At 39.5% G+C, this 12,120-nt stretch overlaps 1 protein-coding gene across 1 annotated transcript in view; it reads right to left on the minus strand.

The window, feature by feature from the left end:
* Positions 1–12,120, minus strand: part of Samsn1 (SAM domain, SH3 domain and nuclear localization signals 1) — a 49,562-nt gene that overhangs the window by 12,187 nt on the left and 25,255 nt on the right. Inside the window, exons 3-5 of the mRNA XM_055617830.1 lie at positions 10,678–10,827; positions 7,349–7,478; positions 3,050–3,201 (exon numbers count right to left, since the gene is read on the minus strand). Coding sequence (XP_055473805.1) covers positions 3,050–3,201; positions 7,349–7,478; positions 10,678–10,827 — 432 coding nt within the window. The remainder of the gene's footprint in view (positions 1–3,049; positions 3,202–7,348; positions 7,479–10,677; positions 10,828–12,120) is intronic.

Consider the following 12,120-nt stretch of genomic DNA (forward strand, 5'->3'; position numbering starts at 1 on the left):
TTGAACCCACTGCATATGTATTGGGTAAAGAGAGCGCAGCATCAGATAACTGCTTTAAGTATTACAGGAAAAGAAACAGCAATATTAAATGACTTCTCAAGAGCCTAAAAGAGGGTAAGGGTGGGGTCAGACTTTTCATTCCTCTTCCTAAATCAGCATTGGGCCAAATCATCAAGTCATCATCCAATGTGTTCTCTTAAAGGGGAGAAAGAAGCTGTGGATTCCGTCCATGATTTTAGCTCATCTAACACAATTCATTTACAGTCTAAAATAAGTCCACGTAAACAGTTTTCTCCACCTAAAGTAATGCATGTATAGGATTTACGAAATATGTAACCAAAGTATTCATTCAGCCAGGTTTGCTGCTTGATTCTTGAGGCACTGATGGCGCTCTTCCCATCAGTGTCACAGTAGCACTGAGCTATAATCGGTGGGGGCCCATTAGGGAAAGCTATTTCTCAGGCCTAGAGGGAGCCCTAACATTCCAAGGTACTCCAAATAGAAGAGAACTAATCTATTTATTCTGGACAAAAGACCACTTCTTGGTAATTGGGTATACCTTAAGCCATGTTGAAAAGAGAGTGCTCAACTTTCCTGAATTGGCACCCTAGTACAGTGCTGCAGACAGTCTCCTGGCTCTGTCTGAGTTACTCAGAAAAAGCATAACTTTCTCCTTCCATATGCCTACCTTTTCTCTAAGTGTACCTTCCCTAACAATTTGACGTCATTCTTTCTCTGATGCCCATCTCTACCATTTGGCTGCTTGTCTGCCATGTGGGTGAACCTCTACACAGAGTTAATTCACAGGGCGTGTCTTTCTCTGTTCCTCTTCTGCTTCCTCTTCCCTGTAGCTGCTAAGACTTACAGCTTTCTACCCTGTTCTTTTTTTTTTTTTTAATTATAATCAAATTTTCCTCAACTTTGAGTCCATTTTAAAATTCTTTTATTAAGGAGACTAAGAAATCCACATAGGAACTCTGATTTCCCAGGTAATATGGTAATCTCACTGGGATTCCCCAAAATTTCTGATAACATCAAGAGGAAATATTACATAGACCGAAAAACCACAATGAAGTTTTCTTAGAAGCATGAACTAGGCAGACTGACAAGGCCAAACCAGCTTGCATTTTGTATAGTCATCTAAGACTACATTTGCCTATAGGCTGCAGTTACTAGCAGGAGTAAAATTTGAGCACAGGGGTCTTTCCAGAGACTCATACTACAACCAAGTACCAGGCATGGAGATAACCTAGAACCCCTACAAAGATGTAGCCCATGGCAGTTCAGTGTCCAAGTGGGTTACATAGTAATGGGAACAGGGACTGCCTCTGACATAAATAGATTGGCCTCCTCTTTGATCACCTCCCCCTGAAGGAGGAGCAGCCTTACAAGGCCACAGAAGAATGACAATACAGCCACTCCTGATGAGATCTGATAGACTAAGACCACAAGGAAGGAGAAGGGGGACCTCCCCTGTCAGTAGACTTGGGGAAGGGCATGCGTGAAGAAGGAGGACGAAAGGTGGGATTAGAAGGGGAGGAGGGAGGGATTTACGGGGGGGTACAAAATGAATAAAGTGTAATTAATAAAAGTTAAAAAAATTAAAAAAGAAGAATTAAGTGGCTTTTAAACATGTAATGACTGAACGCATAAAAAATTTCCAAAACTTGAAAAAGGACAATTTAGATTTTATATTAATGTATGTTGATAATAAAAACAACCTACTTTTAAAAATACAAAAAAAAATTCTCTTGCAGCTATTTCTTTATAAAGAAAACTGATTTCTGGGCAAATGAATGCCTGTTTGTAAGAGTCATATATGCTCCTTTGATATACAGCTTTAGATCCCCAAAAGATGTGATGGATCCCAATATTTGCTGGATTTAAATATTTGCTCCTTGGAGCTATGCTTAAGTTTGCATCTTCCTGCTTGCCTGTGAATGTGATTGATGTGAAACACAATTTTATTTGTTATAGTTACTTAGAATTGAGTGTGATTGAAAGATATGATCTCTTTGATTTGGTATAGTTTGTGTATCTGTCTGGGTATGAGTCTTGGCATTTCCACTTTTCATTTGAGAGAATGAATTGGCGATCCAAATGCCATCCAACAATGAGATCAGCAAACTCCACAAAGTGCTGATGCGTTTCTAGGTGTGGTACTTCTTTACCGGGTCTTTCCTATCATATTTTAACTTTCATGTTCAGTACCTCATATCTTTTAAACTTGCTCATTTCAGCAAAGCTGACAGGTGACCCAGGCAAAGAAAGACTCAGTCAATGTACTTCCTCAGTGATAACTGTGGGTTCTTTGTTGTGTTGTATGAGAGCTCCAAAGGATCGACTTGGTGGCTCATGGACCAGAGAGCATGAAAAACTGTCTTCTACCAACAGCGTGGGAGCTTGAAGTAGTACTTCAAGTCTCAGGGGATCACAGCATGGCTGGAAGCCTGATTTAACCCAGGGATATCCTTGTTCAATAAACAGCTGAGCCATACCTAGATTTATGACCTGCAAAAACTGTGATTAAATAGATATGTGTTATTTGAAGCCTCAGAGCTGAAGGTAATTTGTTGTATGAAGAATTCGGGGTGGGGTTTTCATTAGAAAAAAAAAAAAAGAAGAAAGAGTTGTGGTTGCTCATGGTAAACCACTTAGAAAGAACTGGAGCTTTGCAGCCAAGTCTGGTTCCCCACGCTTTTGCTTTGCTGGGTTCCTGTCTGAGAGTTCTATCTTCCTTTTCTCTCTTTTGCTTTGTTATTTTTACTTTGCCATGTATCAGGTGGGAGTATCTGGCTGGCCACCTCTGAAGACTGCAGCGTTTAGAAGAATGCAGACAGTTCATCCCTCTCCCAGTCTCTGAACTTGCATTATTGTGGCTAATGGCCACAGCTGATCGCTTGCACCCCACCTTATACTAAGTTCAAGCTCTTCCCTGGGATCTGGTCCAGCTTACTGTATAGGAAAAACTCCCAGCTTCCATCTTTCCTTAAAGTATAGCATGCAACTAGTGTTGGCAAACCAGGAAGCATATGTAATGTTGGCCCACCTTGATTTTGAGGGAGTCGGTGTCATAGGGACTTGGTGTGAAGTCTGTGTGTACTCTGGCACGGCCACAGAAAGGCCCTGAGTAGGGGCTGTCATCATCCAGTCGAAAGCTGTCTCGATTACTTGTTCCATCCGAACAGCTTGTTATTCCACCTGATGAAGGAAAGGTTAACATTTCTTGTAAAATGTTCTTTGCCTCCTGCACCTAGAACTGGAACAATGGATGCCGATCTTATGTAGCTCCTAGTTATACTCCTGCAGAGACTCCGTTCTGAGGTAGTTTTGACACTTTCCCTGCCAGTCAAAATACTCTTTTCAATTCTTGTTACAATCAGGCCTCATTTGGACACTATGATCTGATCTGTCTTAGAGGGCATAAACAATGCCTACTTGCTAAGTTGGAGCGAGATATAGGTTCAAACCTTTAGCTAGATAGATAATTGTATAGTTGAAAACTAAAAAAGAATTCTATATTAACCGTTGAATCATTTCTTCTTATTTATCATAAATGGTCAACGCATGATATTCCAGGATTTCCTATAACTTACATAATTATAAGAAAAGTAAAAAACTCAAATGATAGCACATGCTGGTAAGGATGTGAAGAAAGGATAACACTCCTCCATTTCTTGTAGGAGTACAAACTTTTACAACCACTTTGGAAATTAATCTGGCACTTTGCAGAAAACTAGGAATAGCCCTCCCTCAAGACCCAGCTATACCACTCCTGGGCATACACCCAGAAGATGCTCTACCATACAAGGACATTTGCTCAACTATGTTCAGAGCAGCTTTATTTGTAATAGCCAAAAATCTGGAAACAACCTAGATGTCCCTCAACCAAAGAATGGATACAGAAACTGTGATACATTTACATCATGGAATACTCCTCAGCCATTACAAACAAGGAAATCATGAAATTTGCAGGCAAGTTGATGAAACTAAAAAAGATCATCCTGAGTGAGGTAACACAGACCCAGAAAGATACACATGATATATACTCACTTCTAAGCAGATTTTAGCATATACTACAGGATAGATGTATTATAATGCACAGACCAAAGGAGATGAGTAACAAGGAGGAGCCAAGGGAGGATGGTTAAATCCCGCTCAGAAGGGGAAATAGAATAGACAGAGGCAGTGGTTGAAGAGAGGGAACAAGGTAGGAGAGGAAGCTCAGAGAGAAATGATGGTAGAGATCAAACCTGGGTAGAGTGGGGGTGGGAGGACAGAAGGCCTGCAGGGAAAAGAGAAGCTGTGGGTAGGGGCATCTTTGTTATAAGCTGGAGACATCTGTCTGGGAGGAAATGAGGGGGACTTTAGCTGAGACTCTAGTAGCAGTGGCTTCCTAGACTGGACTGGACATAACTCCTAGTGGAGGGAGGAGAACACCAACCTACCCACAAAACTTCGATCTGAAACTTATCCTGCCTGCCGGGCTATGATAGAACAGACAGAGCAGAGATTGAGGGAATGTCCAACAAATTCCTGGCCCAATCCAAGACTCATCCTATGGAAGAGAGCCAACCTGTGACATTGTTAAGATACTCTGCTAAACTTTCAGACAGGAGACTATCAGAGCTGTCATCTGAGAGGCTCCAACCAGCAACAGTTTGATGCTTAGACTCACAGCAAACATTGGGGGAAGCATGGGGAGTCTACTGGGAAAGAGGGGTGAAGGATAAAAGGATATAGAGGTGACAGGAGCTCTACAAGAAGACCAAAAGGGCCAAATAACCAGAGCCCAGAGGGCCTTTTGAAGACTGAAGCACCAACCAAGGACCCTGCATGGGCTGGACCTAGGTCCTCTCCATATATGTAGCCGATGAGCAGCTCAGGCTTCACATGGGTTCACTAGTAAGGGGAGCAGGGGCTGCCTCTGACAGGATTCTGTTGCCTGCTTTTTGATCACTTCCCACTGATGAGACTCCATTACCAGGCCATGGGGAAGAGGATGAATTGATGAGCTGGGGGAGGGGGTGGAAAGAGGAGGGTGGTAGGGGAAGAAAAGGAGGAAGGAGCAACCATGGAGATATAAAATGAATAAACAATTTAATTTCAAAAACAGGTCATCCACAGAATTCTTACTGTGTTCCAACGGCCAAGTGAGAGAAATATCTCTGCTTATAAATGGCAATACTTTTGTTTGTCATAAGACTGGAAAGGTCATTTGCAGAAATGTGTGAACCTCCAAACTATCCTCAACAGCCTGAATGCTTTTTTTCTGGTCTCTTTCCTTTCTGATCTTGAATTCCAGGTAAATCAAAACAAGTAAGAGCAAGACAAAGAGAGAGAAGCATTCCGTTTTGCTCCCTTTTGCTCCCCTTTTGTAATGTCAGGTCTGTTCGCAGTGCAAGAGGCTAGTTGTTTCTAGCACACCCCCAGTCTCCTCACTTCCTCCTTCATGCTGACCTTTTGCTGCTCAAAGAGGCTGCCATGAATTGTGAAATAAGGCAAAAATTCTGTAATTTCCACATTGGGTATGAAGGGAAATGAAACATTTAAGTAGACCACTGTCTGCCCGTATGGCACCTTAGAGGAGTTAAATTCTTCCCACATTCAGTACCACACCTCGAACTTGAAAACTTCCAGCAAAACTGAACACTTATGAAATCCGAATAGAACACACAAACAAACACACACACAATCCTTCAAATGCTTCTACATTAGCTTTTTACCACAAAATAACTGCACTGTAGCTAATAAGATTAAAATTAAGGGTATTTAAAACACCTGCCCTTCGTGAGCCATCTTCAAATAACGGAAACAGTCGGTTTAAAAGGAAATGGATGGACATCAAAGGAAGGAAAAATAGGGAACAAGTTAGGAGCCTACCACAGACGGCCTCTGAAAGGTTCTGCCCTGCAGACTATCAAAGCAAATGCTGAGACTTATGGGCAACTGTTGGGCAGAGTGCATGGAAGAAGTGGAAAACAGTAAGATCAGGAGAGGACAGAAGCTCCACAAGGAGAGCAACAGAACCAAAAAATCTGAGCACAGGGGTCTTTCCTGAGACTGATACTCCAACCAAGTACCATGCATGGAGATAACCTAGAACCCCTTCACAGATGTAGTCTATGACAGTTCAGTCTCCAAGTGGGTTTCATAGTAATGGGAACAGGGACTGTCTCTGACATAATCTGAGAGGGGAGCAGCCTTACCAGGCTACAGAGGAAGACAATGCAGCCAGTCCTGATGAGACCTAATAGACTAGGATCAGAAGGAAGGAAAAGAAGACCTCCCCTACCAGTGGACTTGGGGAGGGGCATGCTTGGAGAAGGGGAAACAAGGGAGAGATTGGGAAGGGTGGAGGGAAGTAGTACCAGGGGTATACAAAGTGAATAAAGTCTAATTAATAAAAAAAAATTTAAATCTCAAAAAAAGGAAATGGAAAAAATAAACTTTGAAGTGACATTTAAAAGTCCTGAAGAGAATGCAGGAAAGATAACAGTTTACATATAAAATATATATGGCACCAGCACTATCAGTATTTTCTTGCAACTATTGTTGCAGAAAATGTAACTGATCTTGAGAAATGTCCTTCTTAGACAAATATCAGTTTTGATTCGGCAGTCGTTACAGTTTCTGCTAATCCCCTTTCTCACCCCACAGGTGACATATCTATCATGCAGTATTATCCGTTGCTTCAGTCTCTCCTTACTAACAATAAATGTAAATGACAGAATTGAACCAAATGTCCTGCACTTTGAAAAAATCAGGAAATTACAAAAGAAAGGAGGGTAGGAATGAAAGAAGGGAGGGAGGGAGGCAGAGAAGGAGAGAGGGAGGAAGGGAAAGAGAGAGAAAGGGAGGAAAGCAAAGAAAAAGGGAGGAAGGGAGGAAAGGAGAGAGGGAGGGAAAGAAGAGGAAGGGTAGAGGAGTGAAAGATAAAAGGAAGAAGGGACAGAAAAAATCAAAGAAGGAACATCAGAAAATAATAAAAAAAATTTACTTCTTCATTTCAAATAATTTTATGCCTTTCAAATCAAGATAACACTAGGTTTCCAGAGCACACAATTTTGCTATCAGATTTTATTTCTTAACACAACTTTTTGGAGGAATATTCACAAAAGCCCTGCAGGCTATAGCATCAAAAATATATTGTTCTATGCTTCGTATCACAATCAATAATAAGTCTGCATATACTCAATGTATGTTCAATGTATGTAGCCTTTTCAACTTCTCTATTATATTTGTTTCTAATTTGATAAAGAACCTCAGGGTGATCATTCCTTGTTCTTTGAATTAGCTTATCACTGGCTTCATTACTACAGCACCACCCCTTACTCATTAGCCTTACTTGATGAGCTCTGCCCACTATAGAGACTATCCATAGAGTCGCTGGCTTTGAGGGTGCTCTTCTCTGCACGTGTTCCAATCATGGGATCACTGTTTCGATATGGGAGGGCTTCCTCTCCATTTTCCAGCTCCTTCAGAACAAAACATATCAGAGGTTAAGTGTGCAGATCAGATTTCCATGGAGATGTTCATTGTGTGCACTGACTCAACAAGCAAGACACATTTAAACAATAAAACACTCATGAATACATCAGCATAAAATATGAGAGTCATTAATCTTCAGTTCATTTTCTAGGAAAACAGTTTAGAGTATACTTGGAAAAATTCCCTAGATAAGACATTGCATGTTGTGGAATTCAACTGCAATTATAATGCTCTATTTTTGCAAATAAAGATGAATATCATATCAAGACTACTTAATCAGAAATGTTAGAGGTATTGGCATCAATGCTTTTTCTGCTAAAGTGCCGTTCTTCTTCATGTTCTCCTTATCTGTTTGCCACCATTACTAATCCTTTGAGATCTGATACTACAGGTTTAAACTCTGCACATTTGTTTCATGTCAGTTATTTGCACGCTACCAGATCACTAGATATGAATAAAACATGCTCACTTTGCAATTCTAAAGCAAGCCTTATCTAAGGAGCTTTACAAATCTCATACTGTGCTTGCCACTTAGTCAAGTGAAAAGCAGATCTTGCATAAAATTAGAAAAGACTGACAATTTCAAAACAAATTACATTTCCTTGAAAACATATCAAATGTTTTCCATTTTTAGAACCTTTGGGCAAAGCCTATGAATTTCTTAATACTCATCACAATATAATTCAATAGTCTTATTTTGAGCATTACTGAGCATTGATAAAACTTTATAATACACATAGACTTAGTTAGATTCTCTGCTTTCATCTATATTCAGTCATTCAGGGAAGGTTTATAAAGCACAGCCTAGGTACTTGCCACCTTTCTAAAATGTGTGAATACTGTAATAAGCAAGATAGCAGAGTAAAAGTGTTTTGACTCTAACAAATTATGTTGTAGTCTGAATGGGCTATGCATAGTGTATAAACGATGTGTTTATATGTCTTTAAAGTGATTGGACATATGTATGTGAACAGATTAGGATGATAATCATAAACGCTGTGAAGGAGATAGGCTATATAAAGTGAGAGAACTAGTAAGTCAGGCAAGGATGAAGGGGAGGTAGTTGATTTAGGCAAAATGACTTTCAAAGACTTCAATCCTATGGTAACAAATGCCCAGAATCCACCTGAAAAAATATGAAGATATTCTTTTATAATATGTAGACCTGAATTATGAGACAATAGAACTTACATTTTCTTCTAAAGATAATTTCATAACCAAAAGGGAAGATAAGAACAAAACAGGAACTCACAATTAGCCTTGTGTATTCAGGCCAATGTAGTGAAAGAAAAGCAGTGAAGGATAGCCTGCTCATGAGGAACATCATAGACCACTGTGGTGGCCAAGGGCATGTGACCCCTAGACTTCTTCCCATGGATTCCACCTTACTGACTGTAATGTTGTCTTGTGAGAAGCACATGAGCCTTGGAGGTTGGAGACCAAAGGTTATGGTTTCATTTTGTTTCCAAAAAACTCACATGCATGACATTTTCACTGTGCAGTATCATAAAAGGGAAACATCATCTGACTTTGGTGTGTAGAGGCAGGGCCTTTGAGAGGTGACTAGATGAGGTCATTAGAACAGAGCATCCATGACTGGATATTGGTGGCTTTACTAGCAAAGATATAGACACTAAAAACATCTACACATACAACAAATACACACTGTATTTGTTGCTGCGTGATAACCTCTGCTGCACTGTCACCCTGACACTAAACAAGCCATTATGGGATGTGACCCCTCAATCTTGGACCACAACTATGACCTAAAATAAGGTTCTTTGTGAGTAACGGGTCTGCTGTGTTATGTCAATAGCACAGCAATGTGGCTAATACAGGAGACGTTCCAGCCATTCCCCTTTGTATACACCCGTGTGTTCACACAGACCGTACCACTTCAGTGCCCGAATACATGGACCTAACATTTACAACTATATTGGTGAAAAACTGAGCTCTTCTTTTGGGGAACCTTAGTTCAAGAATTCCCAATACATGTGTCAAAATGTTCTCAGAAGTGGACTGAAAAGATAGACTCTGAATCTCATCTCTTCTCCGTCTCTCTTTAGAGATGTCAGACTGGCACTGCCATTGCAGGCTCGCCCTTCACATGTGCCTCCTTTAGAGTGCACAGGCATTTGCCCCTAGTAAATCCTTGGTGTTCCTCTCATTCTGAAATTATGTAAACCTCTAAAGTTTAATAAATTGTGATAACTGAATATTAAAAAACAGACAAAATATTTAAATAGATATGTCTGTAAAGATAAATCATTATAACCAACAAGCACATTAAAAGATATCAGTATCTTCTATTATAAGAAAATAGAAATAAAAATAACAGTGTGAGTCTACTTCATATTTACTAATGGCTGATACTTAAACATTCCATGGGCTGGAATGACATAGAAACATTGGAGTCACTTATTCATAGATATTGGGTCTGTAAAACTGCGCAGTTTTGAGCTAGGACTTCCCAGCTTCTCAAAATATTAGCTGTATAATTACCATATATCAAAAGGAAACAAAAAAGTTCTTCATACAAAGAATCAAATGTTTATGATATGCACAACATAAGAACCAGTCCAACCCAGGGGGGGACTACAGAAACTGATGCATCAACCAAACACCATGCAGAGAGAGGACCTAGACCCCTGCTCAGATGTAGCACATAGAAAGCTCAGTCTCTATGTGAGTCTCCTAGTAAACGGAGAAGAGACAGTCTCTGACATGAACTTGGTTTCTTTCTCCTTCATCACTTCTCTCTGGTAGAGCGACCTAGGGAACCCGGAGAGGAAGAGGGTCCAGGCAGGCCTGATAGGGCCTGATAGGCTAGGGTCAGACAGGAGGGGAGGAGGACTTCCCCTATCAGTGGACTAGGGAAGAGGGCTAGGGGAGGAAGAGGAAGGGTGAGTGGGACAGGAAGGAGTTGAAGGGGGGGCATCTACAGCTGGGATACAAAGTGAGTAAATTGTAATAAATTAAAAAAATAAAAAGCCTATAATTAAAAAAAAAAACCTAAGTAAAGTAGGTTTGGTGAAAAAAAAGAAAATTATAGAACTTCTGGGTATGAAAAGGAAAAAATATGTCTGAGTGCTTCATAAAACACCAAATAGTCTAGGTTTAGAGGAAGGGCCTACTGGATACTTTTCATCTATTTATATATAAACACAGATGCCAAAATATACTCACTTTTTCCTCAGAAAGCGCTTTGATGTATTTTTTTCCCACTTTTTTCTTCATTGTCCATGAAATAGCCTTCATTTTTTTACCTAGACTTCCTCCTTTGTTTGAAGTTTTATCTTGTTCTTCACTTCCATTTGTTAGTTCCCCATCATGGACCTAATGTAGAATTTTTACAAAAGACAGAATAATGAAGAAAAGACCATTTGAGTCAAGTGTTTGTCAGTGCTAGGGATTTCACGTGCTAGGCAAGGGCGCCACATCTAAACTCCAAGTCCAACCCTAAGAGCATTGATTGATAAGTTCCTTAGGAGAATCCAAGTTTAAATTTTTTGTTCGTTTCATGAAGCACACATTCTGGACATAACACATGTTAGTAAACATTTACAGCTGGCTTCTTGCATAGGAAACTTGGTTGAAAGTTCTCATCTTTGCATGTGAAAGTCTTTGAGAACTTATGGCTTAAGAGCTTTATTGAACAATCATTTTAGTTCTTGTCTTTGAGATGAACAAAATATAAGGAATCATCAGGCATCCTCACTGTTCCCAGCTCCTAAGAAGAGAGATCATGTAATGGAGGGATTAGAAAAACCTTTAACACCCATCTGTGATCTGTGATGGAAGAACATTATAACAGCCTCTTGTATCTCCAAGAGATTCTCATGGTCATAGTTATTTTTAAAGAAGTTTTAAAGTTTTAATGAAAACAGTTGGAATCTGCAATGTTTTCTTCTGGCTATTTGCATATGCATGCATGTTTTTCACTTTAAGTAACAGTAAATATTACCAGGCTCAATCCATTAATAGAGAAATACATAATTCATATATATTGCATACATGGTACTAATTAAGTCTTTTATTTTTTTGCTGGTATTAGCTGGTGCTCCTCAACAATATTCCTAAAGCAGTGATTTTTTTTCCCTCTGACTCAGAATAAAACAAGTATTGGTGTTTTTCTACAAAGCTCGAGAGCAAAGCATAAATCGACATGGTATAGTATAATTAATAGTGAGAAAGTTCTTTGAGGTAATCTTAAATGCTTTAATATGAAAGTTTAACCACATAATTAACATATTATTAATCAATATTATGTTTATAAATTATGTGTTACATCCTATAGAATCTATTTGGAATAATGTATCTTTATGAACATACTCTTAGCTACTAATCAGATTCCAAAACAGCATGTATATTTCAAAACAGTATATGAGGACAGCTTTACAAGACAATTGTGATTCTGACCCACAGATATACAATAAAACTTGAAAGAATTGATAATATAATATTACCGTGATAATGCATCTCCTTAACTTTATCAGGTTCTCACCAGAGTTTGGATTTGCTTTGCCTTGCCTTCCTCTAGATAGCTACAGATGTCTTTCTTAAGCTATCTGGGTTTCCTCCTATATGCATAGTAACAGGAAAGAAGTGATCTGACCGGTCACTCCATAC

The sequence above is a fragment of the Psammomys obesus genome, unplaced genomic scaffold (assembly GCF_907164565.1).
Source record: "Psammomys obesus unplaced genomic scaffold, mPsaObe1.curated_primary_1811, whole genome shotgun sequence".
Classification (NCBI taxonomy): domain Eukaryota; kingdom Metazoa; phylum Chordata; class Mammalia; order Rodentia; family Muridae; genus Psammomys; species Psammomys obesus.